Source organism: Hyperoodon ampullatus (assembly GCF_949752795.1).
Source record: "Hyperoodon ampullatus genome assembly, chromosome: 16".
Taxonomy (NCBI): domain Eukaryota; kingdom Metazoa; phylum Chordata; class Mammalia; order Artiodactyla; family Ziphiidae; genus Hyperoodon; species Hyperoodon ampullatus.
This window is the reverse complement of record NC_136929.1, coordinates 13,716,564-13,737,163: the sequence shown is the minus strand read 5'-3', so window position 1 is coordinate 13,737,163 and position 20,600 is coordinate 13,716,564. Positions and strand designations below refer to the sequence as shown.

General features: G+C 38.8%; 2 protein-coding genes across 2 annotated transcripts in view; both read left to right on the top strand.

Annotated features, from left to right (window-relative positions):
- The window catches only part of HS6ST3 (heparan sulfate 6-O-sulfotransferase 3), a gene marked incomplete at both ends in the record, with an annotated part of 665,466 nt that overhangs the window by 473,781 nt on the left and 171,085 nt on the right, over nucleotides 1-20,600 (top strand). The window lies entirely within an intron of this gene.
- Nucleotides 5,513-5,713, top strand: LOC307065282 (guanine nucleotide-binding protein G(I)/G(S)/G(O) subunit gamma-5-like; the record flags this gene model as incomplete). Its single annotated transcript, XM_079722119.1, has 1 exon — nucleotides 5,513-5,713. The coding sequence occupies one exon, from the start codon at nucleotides 5,513-5,515 to the stop codon at nucleotides 5,711-5,713; it is 201 nt and encodes a 66-aa protein (XP_079578245.1).

The following is a 20,600-nucleotide window of genomic DNA, read 5'->3' as shown; positions in this document are numbered from 1 at the left end:
ATTTCCTTTTAATTATGAAAATGTGAGATTATGGTTTTATTTTTAACTTCTTCCTCTGAGAATTGACATTTTGTTACAGTTTTAGAAAGCAACCAAAGTTCTACAAACACTGGTTAAATTTTTGCTGAATTTCAGATTTGTTTCCATCTCAGATACATTTTTGTAATAAGATTATTCTTAACATTTGTTTATATCTTTAAAATGTATCCAGTTATTTTATTTGTGGGTACAATTTGCCATAGATATTTTGTGATATTCCATACATCTTGGGCAAGACATCTAGTTTTTCTTTACAAAACTTTCACAGAATAACGTCTTAGGTTTCATGATCTTGAAAATTCCTTTTATCGGTATCATGCTTTCTGGTGTACAAAGCCTGTCACTTTATCACTTTACCTACATTATATTAATTGATCCTAGTAACAGTTCTGTGGGTTAGACAAAGGGTAGCTACTTCAAGAATTCCATGTACAAATTCCTGCTTCTCTTTTTACTGGCTCTTCAAATGCGTTGCACTCAGATTGCTGTTGAGAACATGTAATTCCAAAGAAGGTATCAGGGCTCTGTGAAGATCATTGATCAAATGGCACAGTGAGAGCAACGTCGATGGACAGTGAATCATGTGACCAGAGTTTCGATCAATCTTGGCCCTTTCATCACCCAGACGTAGACACTGGACATCTCACTAGATTTTTTGGGTCTCAGTTAATCACACCTGAAGATGATTTGGAAGGGAAGAGACTAAATCATCTCCATGGTCTCTCCTAGTTCAGAGTTCTGAGACTTGATGTGAACTTGAAAGTAAATGAAGCAGAATAAACACAACCATTAGAGGAATCGGTTAGAAGATTTCAGTGAAGCATGAAAGTTTTAAGACCTTGTGACACGTGTGAAGTGCATTTGGACATGTTATCCTAGGCATTCTGCAAATGGGCAGCATCTCCTCAGATGGAATGTACCAAAAGCTGGTTTCATGTTGGCCGTGGCACCATTTGATATATGTGACCTGAAATTTACTTGGTAAGGCAGTTGCATCATTTAAATGATCTGCTTCTAATAGGAATTTTTTATTTCCCTAATTATACTACACAAAAATTGTTGTTTTTCTGCTAACAACGTTAAAGAGAATGAAAATAATTATTTTCAGATATTGTAAATTAATGGAAACACAGTTGACACTGGGAAGAAAAACTGGCTTTTTTGTTTTGGGGTTTTTTTTTTTTGCTAAAGAGTATTTTTTTCAACCATCTGCCTATGAAATGTGGAGTGAAAAATAAATTTATAGAAGTCATTTTTAGAAAGCAAGAGTGGTATTAAATGATATTATAGAGCATATATTTATTTTCTTATGAAATCTCTCTTATGTGAAGGTATCTGTATCCCATGATAATTGTTGAGAATTCATTGTTTTCTTGTGCACTGATCCATAAGGTAGATAATTGACAGGAGGTTAGAGCTAAGATTTATTGCCACTGATGGTACATTTTCTAGGAAAATGCGGAACTTTCTTTTGTATGATTTTAGATCAAAGGCAAATTTTATTACCAGCTCCTCAGAAAATCACTGGTTCCTTTTCTGAAAATCTGTGATCCTATTTGGAAAAACTCTTGATTTCTTCTCATTATCAGAATCGCCACCAATTCCCACTCTTTGAACAATTCCTGTGTAAACTCCACTGCACACAAACCCTGCCCAAGAACCTCTGCTCCTGGAAGCAGAAAATATTATAACAAGGGGCCCACCTTCACATTATTTCTTAAAACCTAGTCTTTTATCCAATACAAAGATCACTATGTGAGAAAACTATGGAATCTCTGACCATCCATTCCTATAGATTGTACACCTATCAGAAGAAGAAGTCCATAAACCCAAAGCTCAAGTTATTTTTCTTTCTCTGAGATGAATTACTAGATAGTTGTATTAATTCTATTTCCTTTCTTCAAGTAGAATAGAAAGAGGATAATGTAGTTGGCTAATTCTTTGAATAAGTATCTTATTAATTTGTGTATCCTTGGTACCTAGTGTCAATAATTCTTTGTTGAATAAACCAAGAGCCCCCTAGGCTTCCAACCAAAGAGCAAATACACAGGATGTTTACTGCAGAATAATCCATGAGATACTAATGGCAAAAGGATCACCTTTTCTCTCCGTAAACATATTCAAGGGTCATTAAGAGTTCAGAGTGAACTAAAGTCCTTCAAACCTGAATATACTTAGTGCTGACATCTTAAACTAATTTATGGATGTGACTTTTGTAGTATGTCATAGAGATAATTTGTCTACAGTCGTTTCATAAGCATCACTGAATAGCTTTCCTGTAATAAAAGTCCATCATCATTATATTGAATATCACTTAAATACAGAATGTAGGTTGTACTCTCTTGTAGAATGCATTTAAATACCTTGATTAAACCCTACTAACTCAATTTCAAATGACATTTCATGCCCTTAGTCCCTTAGTTTCCCCCCACCCCCACCTGGTGATTCTCTTTCCTTGGCTTCTCACCATATTCATTGATTCTATTTTTCTATTAGTTTACAGAAAAATTAGGGTATTTATATGAGCTTTCATTAACTACCATTACATAACAGTTTTAACTTGTGCTATAGTGAGGCTAATTTAAATATACTGAGTTTCTCATTGTTGAATTGCATCTTAATACTATCTTTTCTTCCAACATAATTCTTCACTAACATTTTTCCTTCTCAGCATATTTTGTATTCCGACTACTGTTAGTCCAGCTGAAATCTTTCATGAAGGGTTGGGGTTTAGCTCCATTTTAGCTGAGCTGGTTGAGTACTCCTGAACTACAGTAACTGTGGTTTCACTGGAGGAAGAAGATAGATGGGCAGAATGCTGGAATTAGCTCAGTTTCTCAAGGTCAGCAGCTAAATGCATGGTGCTGGCCGAGCAGCATCAACATCACCTGGGAAATTCTCAGACCCCACCCAGACCTACTGATTGAGAAACCCTGGAGGTGGGGCTCACAATCTGTGACTTCACAAGACTTCCAGGTGACTGTGATTCACGCTTAAGCCTTCACTTGCTGTAGAGGATTCTCTGGGGGCTAAAACAAGAACACCACCCCATCTCGGGGAACTACAGGTGATAACAACCCAAACCTCCATTAACTTAAACTGAAACGCAACAGTATGCATGGGTTTCAAGAGAGACAAACTTGAGCTTGCATCCTAATGAACGGATTCCTAACAGAGTCCTCTGGGGCAACACATCTGAGCCTCACGTCCTCATCTGAAGAATAATGCTGTCCTTGCTGGGCTTGTGTGAGGATCAGAAATGATATGGGAAAAGCAAGATCCAGAAATACTTTTACTTTGTCACTAATGAGGCTTAAGTGTCTGGTTTTCACATATACAAGTCCCTTATAAATAATATTAAGTTTTGAAGTTGGTATTCTTTTTTTTTTTTTTTTTTGCAGTGTTGGGTCTTCGTTTCTGTGCCAGGGCTTTCTCTAGTTGTGGCAAGCGGGGGCTACTCTTCATTGCAATGCACGGGCCTCTCACTATCGCGGCCTCTCTTGTTGGGGAGCACAGGCTCCAGACGTGCAGGATCAGTAGTTGTGGCTCATGGGCCTAGTTGCTCTGCAGCATGTGGGATCCTCCCAGACCAGGGCTCGAACCCGTGTCCCCTGCATTAGCAGGCAGATTCTCAACCACTGTGCCATCAGGGAAGCCCAGGTATTCTTTTTTTTTAAGGAGGACTTCAAATTGTATTAGCTTCAAGCCCCACAGTATCCCAATGCACTCCTGGCATAGGACAACGCTTGGCAGTTATTTGGGTATTGAATCTATTCACTATTTCTGCCACTTTTTGTCATTTATTGATATATTTGAGTCCTGAATTTTATTCTCGAATGACTTATCAGCATAGCACATAAGCCAGATGATGGGTGCATGGTACATATTTCTGGATGACAATGAGGCTGAAATGTATTTAGGAAACAAAACTTCAGTGCTGAGGGATGTGATCTCTCACAGAGCAAGAGTTCGCTTGCTCATCAGACCAGGCGAGGATCCCAGCCTCTCTTTACGTTTATCTGATGCATGGCAAGCAAAGTGTGTGGAGAGTTGAATTTTTTTAAAGATAAAACCCTTTTTAAATCAACGGGAAGTTGCTTAAGATTCAAATGACAGTTCTCTGAAAGTCAACATGTATTCTTTGCCCTCTCTTTGACAATGATTATAGTAATTGAACAGAATGTAGTCTTCAACATTCAAGTGTATGAATGTAGACACTTCAGGTTATATTTCCAAAGTAGCATGTATAGACCTAGCCATGTGTCTTTTCTTAATACCGATGATGTCGTGCAAGAAAGTACTTTTGCTCATTGGCTTGAAAATATACCCTGCAACGTTAACGCAAGTATCCTTCAGCATCACCAATGATCACATTTCTATACGACTTCTTTTCAGTTAATTTCATTCCAGAATATAGAGTTATCTGAGCAGTGATTTTTTTCTTTTTTTCTTTTTCTTTTTTTTTTTTGGTTTAATGATAGGAGTGCTAGCAGTTTCAGTATTTATCAAGTGCTGACTGGATCTTTTTGGTTGAAGACTTGGTTAGGAAAATTACTGTCAATCTCATTCACCACCATAGTAACCAAATTTTAATACCTTCTGGGGGTACAGACATTTATATAATCTAACTCTATGGCACTGAGGTACAGTGTATGTAGTGTATTTATGATTGAAAGAAAGTTTCAAACAGCAGCCTGTGAAATTGGATTTTAGATGTAATGTACCATAAATAAGTGCTATAAAGATTGCCTTTAATGCTATAAATCAGATTTTATTGGTTTCAGCTATCTCATTCTGGTTATTGTATTACCCACAAAATCAAAGGAAATCAAAGAGCTGGAATATTTTTTATTTTAATATCCCATATTCTACAGTAATGGCACATGCACCCTTCCAGCTTCCTTTTTTGGGTAGGTTGGACAAAATTGACAGGTGGCAGGCCCCGGCAGCATATCAGAGGCAGGATCAGTGTAAACAACCAAACTTTTGGGACTTGAAACCTTTTCAAATTTCCTGTCTGTGAAACATACAAGGTAGGTGAATTGGCAGATCTCTTTCCTTTCTGAAATGCTGGCTGTCATGTTTTCATGCAAGGCTGACACCCGTAGAGACTGGCAGGTGAGGTGAGCTTTGCACCTTCTGCAAAGCTGATGGAATTGGGTGATGATGCTTTCCATTGGGGATAGAGGGTATCCATGCATGACCTATCTGAGTTATTTAAAATGCCAAAAACTATTGCTATAAAATAAAGTTGTGTCCTCAAACAATCTCTCAGTGTTCAGTTTAGAATCAACACCCTTCTCCCCCCAACACACACGCACACGCATGCACACACACACGTGCACACACACACCTTTACAATGCTTTTTCTTCAGTATGCTTTTAGTCAAGAAAATCAACATATTTGGCATTAAAAATTGCTTAGGAAAGCATACACGTGGGCATGCTGATCTGCCCAGCTGTCGCGTGCGCCATGTCTGGTCCTTCCACCGTCGCTGCTATGAAGAAAGTGGGTCAACAGGTCGGGCTGGAGGCCAGGCTCAACCCTGTGAAGGTTTCCCAGGCAGCTGCAGATTTGAAACAATTCTGTCTGCAGAATGCTCAACATGACCGGCTGCTGACTGGAGTATCTTCAAATCCCTTCAGACCTCAGAAAGTCTGTTCCTTTTTGTAGTAAAATGGATCTTTGCAAGGTTTTCTAAACCACTTTTCATAAACCGGTGAATATTCAAAGGAAAGCTGAATTTGAAGCCAGTACAAAAGCCTGTCTCTATAACACGTGCCGTACTCTACAGACTTTTGTCAGTCCTTAACATCTACGTCTCTGAATATTCATGAATTTCTGTTTCACAAGGGTAATTGTTTTATATAAACTGGCAGCAGCATACAATAAAATACTTAGTATAAAAAAGAAAACAAGGGCTTCCCTGGTGGCGCAGTGGTTGAGAGTCCGCCTGCCGCTGCAGGGGACACGGGTTCGTGTCCCGGCCCGGGAAGATCCCACATGCCGCGGAGCGGCTGGGCCCGTGAGCCATGGCCGCTGAGCCTGCGCGTCCGGAGCCTGTGCTCCGCAACGGGAGAGGCCACAGCAGTGAGAGGCCCGCGTACCACACAAAAAAAGAAAACAAGGAAAGCATACACATGAACTGGGAGAGCCCAGGAGGCTACAGTAATCTAAATTTGACTAGTTAGGGATAGAAAAGTTTTCAAGCTATTAAAAATGCAGTTGTGCTTGGTTTTTGTGTAGTTTTCCTCTGTGTTTATTTGTACTAATACTCTGAGTTCCAGGCACTCTGAGCTGCCTACCTAGGCATTGTGAGGATGGGGATGACCTTTATTTTTCAAGGTTGAAGCCATAGGACCTGAAGAAGGCAAGAGAGGGTAGCAGGGGTTTCTTGAAACAGAGGCTACCAGAGAGCTACATCTTCATGATGCTTCACTTTTTACTTTATTTTTACTGCAGTGTTACACCAGATATGCTCTGCTTAGTTCCTCCACCTGAAAAACAGCCATGCTTAGCAACCAGAGAAGGTACCAAAATGTTGTGCTTTGTCTTGATGACAAAGAAATCTAATTCCCACAAATGCTTAAGTAATCTTGAACTTACTGGAGATAAAAGCGATATAGAACGTTGACACTGCTAATATTATGCCAGCCCAAGTTCAGCAGTTTTTTTTTTTTTTCCAAAATAGGAAATCTTGGTGCCACCTTTCCTTGCTGTGAACTAAGCTGGAAGAGCTAAGGGGATTATGCTGATCAGGGCTTGACATTTATGACTGCCAGTTCACTGATGAAAATACAGCCCAGGAGCTCAGCCCTAGACCTGGGAGGCAGCTGGATCCCAGAGTGTGCTTTGGCACTTGTTTTAGGCTGCACTCAATTTTCTGGGAGCCCCGTGGGCCGCCCGCATGGAACAAGGAAGTGTCCCAGTCTGGAAGGGTATGTGCAGCTGCGAAGAGAAGAAAAGGGGCTTTTTTTCTTTAAGCACTTCTGCCACTAGTTCCATGTTCTTAATGGAACATGAAGGAACTTCTTTCTCTCTCTCTCTCTTCAAGGCTGGCCTTCTCTAAGAAGCTATCATCAATGAAAACCCTCTCTAGTTTCAGTCCAACCAAATGATTCTAACTAGCCTTTACCTTTTCTGTTCCTCTCTTTTCCGTTCCTCTCTATATGACTATCTTTAGGCAAATGCTAAAAATATAATTTTATATTTTGGTTTATTTGGTTTGCTTCACCCTGTCTCCTGTCCCAGCTTAATCAGCCTAAGATCACCAGAAATGACCTTTTATTCAGCAGTCAGTTCTATTGCACCAATGCAATGAGGGAGACTGCATGCCAGGGGAACTGTGGGGCATCTCACCCAATAAAGGAAAAGACAAAGGTTATTATAGGATTTTTTAAAATAAATTTATTTATTTTATTTATTTATTTTTGGCTGCGTTGGGTCTTTGTTGCTGCGCACAGGCTTTCTCTAGTTGCAGTGAGCGGGGGCTACTCTTCGTTGTGGCGCTCGGGCTTCCCATTGCGGTGGCCTCTCCACTGCAGAGCATAGGCTCCAGGCGCGTGGGCTTCAGTAGTTGTGGCTCGCGGGCTGTAGAGCACAGGCTCAGTAGTTGTGGTGCAGGGGCCCAGCTGCTCTGCAGCATGTGAGATCTTTCCGGACCAGGACTCAAACACGTGTCCCCTGCATTGGCAGGCAGATTCTTAACCACTGCGCCACCAGGGAAGCCCAGGATTTTGAAGGATAATGGAGTTTAGGAGTTTAGGTTAAATTTAAATAAAGCAGTGTTTGGATAGGCTCAGAGAAAAGCTGGGCTGTGTGCAAAGGGTTTAACATCAACTCTGGACTGTGAAGTGGATCTAAGGTCCTGTCTCCTTGGGAACTACAAAGTTAAGGTAAATGTGGAATATTGTATCCAGAAACCCCTTATTAGAAGCTCTGCACTTGGGTTGGAAATTGAGGCTGCCTCTGTATCAGAGGGGCTTAGATCCTCTAAGCAAGAGAGGGATGTTTCATTTTTACTGATATAATTTCTAACAAACAGTTTTTGATAGTTAATGATTTTAGAAACCAAAGCATCTTAGTAAAAAAGCAGTAGTCACCCGAAGAGGTGATCGTTATGATACTTTACAGCTGCAATATGGGAGAAGTGTTGTTCCCTGTTAACTTTTAGCTGGATTTGTCTGAGTCTATTTTTCCAGATGTTTAATGGTCAGGTACTTTTTTTTTAAACTTTCTTAGTCTAATCTTTATTTTCTTCCAATATCAGCTAGGAAAACTTAGCTTGCAAAGAACAAAATGCTCAACATAAATGGGATAAAATAATTTTTAAAATGTATAGGCTAACAATATAAAAGCTGAGGAATGGAAAGGGCTTCAGGCAAGGTTTGATCAAGCATCTTTTAACAATCACTAAATATCTTATTTCTCTCTCTTCCCATTGGTCTCTATATTGTCTGCCTTGCCCACATCTTAAATATATAGCTCTTTTGGAACTTGAAATGAATAAATGTTGGCCTTCATATTCTATCTTTCATGACTTTCATATTTTATACTTTTTTTAGTCCTGCTTTATTAATAATTTTATTATCTCTATATTTTAGTTCACTGATTTTGTCTTCATCTAGGTCTTATTTAGCTGTTAATCTGTCTTTTGGGTTTTGTATTTCAATTATTTTACTCCTGGAAATTCCAGGTGGTAATTTTTCAAATCTCCCTGGCTTTGTGATAGTGATCATAATTTTAAGATATTTTTAATTTCTCTTTTTATGTCCTCAATAATTTAAAATATACTAAATTTTTATTCTATATCTTGTAGTCCTATTATCTGAAATCTATTTTCAGACATCTGTTTTATATATCTGTTGACTTTTACATGATGAATTTTGGGGGGGTTATTTGGTAATTTGGGGTGGTGAACATATTTTTCTTAGGAGTTTATTTGTTGGAATCTCATGCCTCCTGGGTTAAGCTTTAGGGTGGAGATGGGAGGCATGACTCTCAGGAGACTTACTGGCAAGAATATTGTATGTTAAATTTTCAGGTTGTAGGTTCCTGTATCATGGTGTATGAAAGATGCATACTCCAAATCTACGTGAGAGCACGTTTGTGAGTATATATTCTCGGACGAAACTTTTACAAACCCTGTATAAACTTTCATTCACCAGTGTATCACCCTGTGCTGCTGGTATGTGTGTGTGAGTGTGTGTGTGTGTGTGTGTATTTTTTTTTTACAGGGGGTGAGGACATATATATATATTTAATCGACCATTTTTCTGAGGGTTAGACCTTAAAGTTTACATATGGTCCCAGTTGCAGCTCTCTGACATTTTGCAGACCTAAGCCACCATCTCCTGTCCCCACATGGGCTGTAAAATGCAAGCTTCTTGGTCATAGAAAGTGGCAACCAATCTCTGCCCCTTGTCCAGTCTACCCTTCCTTGTCTGGTCTTCAGTTCCCACTTTATTTTTCATTTGGATTTTCATTTCTCACCTATGCAGCCTATATACTGCTGGGGAAGGTGACCCTACTCTCATCAACTGGCCTGGCTGAGAGATTTCCCTTACTTTCTTTTGGGCTCAGCCATGCACTTAAAAGGATGTTTGTTGTGTTTTATTTGGCATTTCTAAGTGTTCTGTAGCAACTGGTGTAGTTACCTAGTCAACCATATTACCAGAAGGGCTGGCCCTGACCTACCTGGGGCTTAATTTAAGGTTAAATCCTCAGATGCCACATAGGTGGCTCTAGCAGCTTCTCGGGGCAGGGATTGGTTGCCAGTCTTGTTCATGTGTTCAATAAACACAGCGAGTGCCTCTCTGAGTATCTTTCAGAAGACCTAGGAGGATTCCTCACCCCCACAAATCACACACACACACGCACTCACACACACACACGCACATACACACACACACACACACACCAAACCTCTCATAAATATTTTCTTGTATCTCATTTCTTGTCTCTCATTGGCTCGTATTTTGTTAACTGTTTTGAACCAAACACTGCTGTCAAGAATTGGAAGATACTAAATAACTTAAGCCAATCAGAGTCCACCTTGGTTGCTAAGAGTGGGGTCACTTTCCCCAGTAGCATATAGACTGTGTGGTTGAGGGATAAGTATACAGTGAAAATTGGAGCTCTGTTACAAAGAAAGGCTGAGATGGACAATCCAAAATAGCTGGTGTCACATATTTGCCCCTTGTATTATGCACATTTTAATTTAGTTCAATTCAACAAACATTTATTTAGTGCTATTTTTTCTGTGACAGGAAACAGCCCGGGGCTTGTGGAGATCACATAATTATCTTTTTTTTTTTTTTTTTTGCGGTACGCGGGCCCTTCACTGTTGTGGCCTCTCATGTTGTGGAGCACAGACTCCAGACGCGCAGGCTCAGCGGCCATGGCTCACGGGCCTAGCTGCTCCGTGGCATGTGGGATCTTCCCAGACTGGGGCACGAACCCATGTCCCCTGCATCGGCAGGCGGACTCTCAACCACTGCGCCACCAGGGAAGCCCAATTATCATTTTTTTTAAATCGGAAAGACCACACCTTCACTAAGTATTTATCTTAGGTCAAATTTTATTAGGTACCTGAAAAACGGAAGAGTTGGCTTTTTTTGTGATGTGTTATTTTTGGTGAAATCTTTTTTTTGACTGTTGAAATAGATCAAATATAAAAAGAATGTAATATATAGACATACATGCATAATGTATATGGATATATGTATTCACCCACACACACATATATACATATATATACAGCTTAAAGAATAATAAGGAAATAAAAAACTGTGTACCATTACCTAGCTTGGAATAAAGACGCAGACATAGAGAATGGACTTGAGGACCCGGGGAGGCGGAAGGGTAAGCTGGGACGAAGTGAGAGAGTGGCATGGACATATATACACTACCAAATGTAAAATAGGTAGCTAGTGGGAAGCAGCTGCATCGCGCAGGGAGATCAGCTCGGTGCTGTGTGACCACCTAGAGGGGTGGGATAGGGAGGGTGGGAGGGAGATGCAAGAAGGAGGGGATATGGGGGTATATGTATACATACAGCTGATTCACTTTTTTATACAGCAGAAACTAACACAACATTGTAAAGCAATTATACTCCAATAAAGATGTTAAAAAAACTACAATAAGCAAAAATAATAATAATAATAATATAGTATCAGTTCCTTAGAAGCCCTCTCTACTTATCACATCTCAGAACTCATACTTCTTTCAGAGGTAACACTGCTGATTTTTGTATTTATTAATACCATTGGGTTTCTTTACACCTCCACACATATATGTAACCATAGGCAATACATTTCTTTTAGTTTTGCTTGATTTTGGATTTTATATAAATGGAATAATACAATATTTTTTCTAATTTGCTTTTATTTCATCAGTATTGCTTTTAATATTCACCCATGCTGGTGTAGGCAGCTGCTGTATTATTTATTTATGCAAACATATACTATTGAATGACTATAACACAATTTTGGTTTTCTGTTGTTAATTTATGTTAGGTTGTTTCCAGTTCGGTCTATCAAACAATGGGTCTGTGGACATTTTCGAACCAGTATTTTGGTGCATGTGTACAGAAGGTTCTTTGGGTCTATATTAAGGAATAGAATTGCTGGTTTTAAGGCATGCACATGTCCAGCTTCACAAGGTATAACAAATCATTTACTGAAATGACTATACCAGTTTACCTTCCCAGCAGTACTGTATGAAAGTTTCATACAATATAGTGATTCACAATTTTTAAAAGTTAGACTCCATTTATAGTTATTATAAAATTTTGGCATATACCCTGTTTTGTACAATATCTTTGTAGCTTATTTTATACATAAAAATGTGTACCTCTTTATCCCCTACCCCTGTATTGCACCTCCCCCTTCCCCTCCCCCACTGGTAACCACCAGCTTGTTCTCTATATCTGTGAGTCTGCTTCTCTTTTGTTATATTCACTAGTTTGTTTTATTTCTTAGATTTCACATATAAGTGATATCATACAGTATTTGTCTTTCTCTGTCTGACATTCCACTAAGCATGATGCCCTCCAAGTCCATCCATGGTGTTGCAAATGGCAAAATTTCATTCTTTTCTATGGCTGAGGAGTATTCCATTGTGTGTGTGTGTGTGTGTGTGTGTGTGTGTGTGTGTATACTTTAATTATTATTCAGCAATGTATTTAAAATTTTCCATCATGATTTCTTCTTTGATCCATGTGTTTTTCAGAAGCATGTGTTTTATTTCGAAATACAGTTCTTGCTCTAGACATCTTTTTGTTTTTGATTTTTAACTTAATTTATGTTACAGAATATGATCTATATGATACCAACTTTTGAAATACATTGAGATGTATTTTATGGCCTCTTTTTTTAAAGCATTTTTTAAATTATTTAATTATTTAAAAATTTTATTCTTGGCTGCTTTGGGTCTTGTTGCTGCCCGCAGGCTTTTCTCTAGTTGCAGGGTGCGGGGGCTACTCTTCGTTGCGGTGCGAAGGCTTCTCATTGCGGTGGCTTCTCTTGTTGCAGAGCACGGGCTCTAGGCACGTGGGCTTCAGTAATTGTGGCTTGCAGGCTCTAGAGCACAGGCTCAGCAGTTGTGGTGCACGGGCTTAGTTGCTCCGCGGCATGTGGGATCTTCCCGGACCAGGGCTTGAACCTGTGTCCCCTGCATTGGCAGGCGGATTCTTAACCACTGCGCCACCAGGGATGTCCCATTTTATGGCCTCTTACGTGGACGATTTTCAAAAATAGCTCATGTGTTCTTAAAAGGATGGTATATTCTGAAGTTGTTTGGCGCAGTGTTCTATATTATATATGTCCTTTTATATCAAGTTTATGCTGAAATTGTTTGGCGCAGTGTTCTATATTATATATGTCCATTTAAATCAAGTTTATGCTGTCCAAACCTTCATCTGCTTACTGGTATTTTTTGTTTATTGGAGCTAACAATTTATGAGAGATGGTATTAAAGGATTCCAATATCCTGTGAATTTTTCAATTTCTCCTTATGTACCTGTAAATTTTCAATGTATGTAATTCAAGATACATTAGTATGTTTCACATAAGTCTAAAGTTGTTATAACTGACTGGTAAGTTAAACTTTTCGTCATTAGGAAGAGACCTTATTTATCTCTGCTCATACTTTTTTCACCTTAAAATCTATTCTCTTTGTGCTATTTTCAGTTAGTATTTGACATAACTAATCCTTTTGCATCCTCAGCTGTTAGAATGTGTGTGTGTGTGTGTGTGTGTGTGTGTATTTATATAATGATCGTGTGTATGCCTACTCTAATAATCTTAAAAAAATACTGGCTAGGTTATTTCTTTGGAATTTTATTTTACATTTTCTTGTTCAATTTATGTCTTGATTTATTTAACATTTTTCCTTCCTTTTGAACTTTATCTCTGTACTTATTTTTGATGTTTACTCTCTGTGCTTTTTTTTTTAGTGGCTACTGTAGATATTTTAACATGCTTAATTAGCACAGTTTAAAATTAATAATAACCTTACTCTCATCTCAAATGGTAAAAAAACCTTTGAATGTCTTAGGTTTCATCACCGCCCTCTCAACTTACATACTGTTCTTTTCCACTTATTATTTCTATATTTTTAAATCTTCACCAATAAACTGTTTTGTATATCAGTGTTTGTCTTTATCATATATTTACTAATATCTTTGCTCAGAATCCTATCTTGTATTTTAGACCTTCCATTTGGACTAATTTTCTTCCTGAAACATATCCGTTAGAGTTTCAGTTAGGGATGGCATGTATGTGATGAATACTTACAGATTTTACTTTTCTAAAATGCTCTTGTCTTTGTTCTTGAAGGTTAGTTGTACTGCGTGTGAAATTCTAGAGTGATGGTTGTTTTGGCTCAATGTATTGCATTATATCTTCTGGTCTCTATTGCTGTGCTGAGAAGTCAGTCATCAGTATAATTGTTCCTTTATAAATGATATTCTTTTTTTCCTCTGCTTCCTTTAAATATCTGGTCTTTATTTTTATTGTTATATAATTTTACTTTCAGTATGTCTAGGTGTGAATCTCTTTTTATTTAGTCTGCTTGGAAATCATTGAGCTTTTTGGATATGAGCTCAGTATCTTCCAAAAATTGTTGAGAGTATTAGTTGTTATTTTTTTGAATAGTTCCTTATCCCAATTTTATTCATTACGTCCCCCTGAAACTCCATTTAGATGTACTCCAAACCTTCTCAGCCTATCCTCTCTATATCTTTTCAACATTTTTTCTACTTTTAATAATTTTCTCTCTGGTTAGATTACTTCAGATTTATCTTTAAGTTTATTCATTCTCTCTCTTCAGCTGTGTTGAATTTGCTAATTTATCTTACTGAGTTTTAAATTTCATTTAAAAAATTTAATCCAATGGATTCTTTTAAACATTGATTTATTTTTAAAAATATCTTGTTTTCCATGCTTCTGAATCTTTTATTTCTTAGATCATATTAAACATAATTCTTTTATATTAAGAATATTATATGTTCAGTATCTGAGAAATTTTTAGATGATTCTGCCATCTCTCATTCTTGGTGTGCTTTTTCTTGTGTGTGGTGATCTTTTTTTATTGTGATTGCCTTGTTTTTCTTAGAATTATCTGTGAGAACTCTTAGAGCTCCAACTTGATGTTGAATTCCTCTAGAGAAGCTGTCCAAGCTTACTACCAACCTGGATGCATATTTAATTATTTTCTATGCTGTGGTTTTTCAATACATACAGAAAGCATAAATGTGGGTCACAAACTCCATAGTGTCCATAAGGATTGACTTGTGATGATGAATTCTCAGAGAGATTTATTTTTTCTCATACCGAGTGTCAAGTTATGGCAGGCACTGCCTTTTAAGTTCCCTTACTCTCCTTTCCTGGGATGAGGGTTGTTTATTATTTACTCTTCCACTTTGGAATCTCAGCTTTATTTAGAACTCTATTAAATTTTTTCTTTGCAGACCTTGACTCTTATCTCTTACCTGCTATGCCCTGACAATCCATCCAAAAAGAGAGTCAAGGTCACAAGATTTGGCCAATACCCTCAAGACAATCGAGGCTTTGATGCTACCTTACCTCTCTGGGGTCTGGCTTTTACTTCATTTTGGGGATTCAGTTCATCTGGGGTTCCTTTTTTCCTCAAGACTTCCAAGATGGCTGAGTGAGACACAAGAGGGAGGAGATATGGGGATATATGTATATGTATAAATGATTCACTTCGTTATAAAGCAGAAACTAACACACCATTGTAAAGCAATTATACTCCAATAAAGATGTTAAAAAAAAAAGCTATGCTTTAAAAATGATTTTTTTCATTCATTTTGGGAGCTTTCAAAGGTAAACAGAAAATTCAGCCTGCCATGCTTTTAGAAATGGGAAGTCCTCTCTACATGGGCCCTTTTTTTTTTTTAATAGTGCCCATTGGGATAAGGGATATGAATGACATTCATGTTATTGAGTTTTACATTTTTTAGAAATGCAGCTCACCATTATAATTAGAAATCAATGGTTTTTAGTACTCTTAAATGTAAATTCAAGGCAGAAACATTCTAAATGTGAGAGTGCAAATGCATATGAGATAGAGCTTGTTGCTAATTTCCTCTGAGGAAATAAAGGTCTACAGAATTGGGCTGTAATCAAAGGAGCTGTGAGGTGGAGGCAATATGTCAGGCAGCCTCCTTTAGTTTCAAGGGCAGGGTCAGGCGTATACAAAACAGCTCATCTTTTCTTGAACATTTCTTCAGAGCGCTTTTATTCTCGCATATATGATGGACCTTTTCTTTCCTTTGTGCCTGGGTGTCATCTTTTAATTCCTCTCTATTTCTAAAAATAATGGCTTAGCAGCCCATGGCCCTATTTAGATCAAAAGGCATAGCAATAATAAATGTTTTTATCATGAAGTAACAGCTATGAATGCTGTAAATTTCATTCTCAAAGACTGATAACATAAGACACTGACTTTGTCCAACAGTCTTAAAATTTAATGAGGTAAACAAGAAAGTTCTAAGAGTAAACAATGTTGTTTATTTGGAAAAAGAAATAGCTACTTATTCCATTTTTCTTCTTCTCTGCATCAAACCTTACTACCAGTAATTCTATTGGGAGATTTGGTCATGATTATGGACTGGTTGTCAGCTCCAGTCTGTAACATCTTACAGTTATCTACTGATATCCCAGACATGTTGCAAAACTCCTAAAATGCAATTAACATCAGTATTCTTGGGTTGTTCATCTTATTTCTTAAACATCAACTCAAGGGTTTTTTCTAGATATATCCAGATAATATTGCAAATTTCTCAAAAAGGCAATTAATTTTAATTCACATTGGTAGAGATTTTATATATTTCTTAAGCATTTCTTGCAATGGTAGGATGTCAGAATCACTACTCTGGGACTCCTGAAAATCTCCTTGAAAGAAAACCAAGGGACTCTGCATGCCAAACCGGAGTGGAAAGGGCTGCCGTTTGACAAATTCAGTAGAGATGTATCTGAACATCCATGCAAGTTACAGCTCAGGTTTATTGAGACAGGAGTGAGGGACTGTCCCATTGACTGAACCTAACAGAGAGTTCTTTTCTTTCTAGAATATCAACTGGTGGACAGTTGCTTCTTTGGGGCCCCAGAATGTTAGCTAATAAAACTTGATTTCTGAACTTCAATTAAATCTTTTAAAATACCTTTGCAAAGCAGTTCCAAAGCACCAGCCCTCGGAAGCACGGGGAATTTAGGTGATCGTTAAGGGCTGAAATGTATGATATCAGTGAAAGAAGGTGGGCTCCCTCATTTTGCCATTTAGTCACTGCCTGCTGAGCTCTGAGAATGGTACATAACGTAAACAGGAGTCCTGCCCTCAGCAGCTTCCATACTGAAAGCGAATCACTGTTTTGCAGTAGCAATACCATTTCTTTTTATTGTTAGTGTTGGTGGTGGAACTTTGATAGTTCAGGCTGTACGCTACACTAAGAATTAAGGAAAACATTGCCTCTGTCCATATGGTGCATCGTCTGAATACACCAGGCAAGACATCAGTAGATGTAAAAATCTGGGAATACGTGAAGGAGATGTGCATGTTTATGGTGAAATCAGCCAGGTGATTTGTTTGTGTTTCTCCTCTCACTGTGCTGGGAACCACACTTTCATCAGCTGTAACCACACTTCTCTTTCTTTTCTTACTCCTTCATCTTGCTTTCCTGTCACTCTTCGAACACAGGAAGCTACAAAGTTGGCAGTGTGCCTCCTCTCTGCAGTGAGTCAAAATATGGAGGAGTGGATTTTGGTACCAGTCCATGGATCAGTCAGCATGGGTGTACGCATTGGCAGAGACCAGTGTTTCTCAAACATCCAGAGAGAAAGGCAGGAATATAAAGTGAAGGCATATGTACAAACAGGGAAAGCAGAAATGAAGAGCAACTGCAGAAAGCAAAATAAATCTCAGCTTGGTTCTGGAACAAACAGCAAACAGCTCTGTTTGCTAAAGAATAAGACTTTTAGTCTCAAAGGACTGAATTAACAACCAAAATCTTTGTTGAGCACTTACTGAGTGAATCTAGGATGCTCCAATAGCATTTGAGAGTGAAGACTCTAGACAAAAACTTTAAAGTGGAAGAAAATTTTGAAGCCCATGAATCTATTACTTCAAATCAAGACACTGGGCTGCTCCAAGAAAGGGCTGGTGTTAAAATTCTGACCCTGTAGCATCTAGTTTTCCATGCTTCCAAACACCTCTGCTGACCTGTGACCCCAAATGTACGTGTAAATGTGGATGTGGGTCCTATTCGTGGCAAGTGATGAAGGGAGAGTATCCTTGGATTCTGCATTTTCACCTTAAGACTTGCTTCATCTATCATTATTAAAATGCACGGCAAAGGGTATGGAGAAGAAAAGTCAATAAGAAAAAGCTTGAAACAGAATGACTTGTTTTGTGTCACCAATACTAATTAAGAGTTTTTAAGGCTAGAGATTTGGGCTCCTTTGTAAATCAACCTTCACCCAACAAATTAAGCCTCACTTTTTATATCCTAAGGGAAGAGAGTCTCTGAAAACATGGTCTTGTCTATTCATTAATTTATTCATTCATGTATTTATTAAACAATATGCATATGTGTCTCTGACACAGAAAAGGTCTTCAAAGACTTCCTTATTGCCAAAGCTATTGGACTTGACTCTATATTGACTTTACCACAATGGGGCATTGACACTGTTTTCTGCCTTTCTATGAAAATCTTTACACATTTTGCAAGTCCCTGAGCCTCCAGGACCTCACACTCTCTTTGCCTCACATGCAGGTCTCTGAAATGTCTCCTCCTCACCTTCAGGGGCACCCACTCCCCAGCTCACCCCTTAAATGATAGTTTTTCCCCAGAGGTTCCCAGCTACTGGGTCTCGCTTTTAACAAGAGTTCTTCATGGGAAATCTCATCTACTTTCAAGGATAATTTCAGCTCCTATAAAATTAGGAGTCACATTGTTTAATCTTAATCCCTGACACTTCTCTGAGCTTCAAGCTCATATATCTCAAGGTCTAATGAGTACCTCAAGCCACTCACTTCCTGCCTCTAACCCAGCACAATGTCCTTCCCATTCTGCCTTTTCAATATGCCTTGCGTAGCCTTACTCTCAGCCCTAATACAGGCTCCCACGGTCTTTCACCAAGATGATTAAAATTGCCTCCCAGCTGGACTCTTTGTTTTCAATCTTTCACAAAGAAAAGCCAGCCCCTTTATTAATTTCCCAGTTTGAACAGTTTAAAGCATAGATATGAGCCTGTTTCCCTTAGGGTTGAACTCTTTCAATGTCTACCTTCTCAAAAATGATAAGGTTAAAAAAAATCCTTGGTTACCTGGATACTGCCCACCTCTCTGGTCTTAATGGCCTGCTATTCCCAGCCTGGGCCTTGAAGTTTGCAGGGCAAACTGCATAGTGTTCTATGCCCTCTTGCCTCTGTTCATGCTGCTGCCCATGCCTGGAGCTCCCTCCCCTCCCTGCTAACTCTTGACTTAATTCCTATTTCTTTTCAGGGCTCAGCTCTGGCATAGTCTTCTCCCAGCGGTCCCCTTGACTCTACCACCAGGATTACGAACCCATCTGCTGTGTTCCCTTTGGCATCTTGGTCATAGTCTATGTAACTTCTAGTTGCCTTGTGCATAAATGTTATGCTGATGCATGCATGTCCTGACTAGACTCTAAGTTCCTCAAGGGGAGGACATTCTATCTCTGGAGGAGGCTCGGTGCCTAGCACAGAGTAGGTGGACAATAAATGTGTCTTGACCTGACTGCCAGACTCCTTGCTCTAGGCTAGAAATATGGAGATAAACAAGATATTGGCTCTGACTCAGAGAGCCCACATCAGACAATACCTAGCAAATCCACACACACACACACACACACACAATAAGATATGAGATGCACATGGGATGTGGAAACCACCAACTTAGCCTGGAGCGGGGAGAGTAGAGGGAAGGATCCAAAAATACTCCTCAAATGAGGCAAACCTTTAACTCTTTTCTTCACTTATCCTCTTCTGCACTTTTACTTCTTCAGTTAAGGAAACACAATCCTTTAAAAACCTGACTGGGAGGCAGAGGACTGCTTCATCGATGGGCTGATGAAATCCAAAGCTTTCCCTGCGAGCTGTTCCTTTCATCTGGCTTCCGCAAGTGTTGAAGCCAAGAAGAAAGTACACTTGTGTTTGCCAGGGACTTGCAAAATGTGTTCCTGACTGGCAAAACACAAAAATCTTTAAAAAGTGAGGAAATTGTACAGCAAGTGCCGCCATCTGAGAGTAGCAAACGGGCTCACGTTTGTGCAGAAATTGGTAGAAAGACACTTATTGCATAGTTAGTACGTGGCAGATAAGAGAACTCCATGGCGCTATTGGCAAATGTCACTTTTAGATACGCGCTCTACATCTAGTGACTTTAGATGAAGTTGCGTACACAGAACTGAGGGGAGAATTTGGCTCCAAGTGTGCAATTTGGCCATGGCTGCAGCTCTGAATATTGAGAAAACAGCAGCATGCAATTGGAGGTAGGGTCTTGGGCACATCAGCGGGATTTCTTATCCTATCTCTTGGGCCCCCTTGTGCCTGGAACACAATGTGAGCCATTTTATTTACTTTTGGCGCTTTGCGATGCCAGAATCACAGCATCCCAGACCTGAAGGGAAGCTCAGCATATTTTTCTGAGAGTCCCTATTGCTAGAAACTCAGGATGGAGTTGACAGAAATCTAATGAAATGAAAGAGCTCTCTTACCCTCTCCTGAATCCCAGAAAGCAGTGGCATTTGGAAAATTGTGTTCTAAACAAGTTGACAAGGGCTGGAGTTCGATAGAAGCTGGCTATGAATTTATATATATTTGAAGATTTCTGCCCTCCTTCCTCTCTGCTGTTTGAAGATAAATTGTATTCAGCTTTAGGGAGCTTAGTTTAAATAGCATGCATGCACACTGGAGGATTCTCTTTAAAAAAGAAGAACAAAGGAGAGGTTTTAGAGCCATATTGGTTATGGACAATAAAATAAAATAAGAAATAAAATAATGAATGAAATTATATT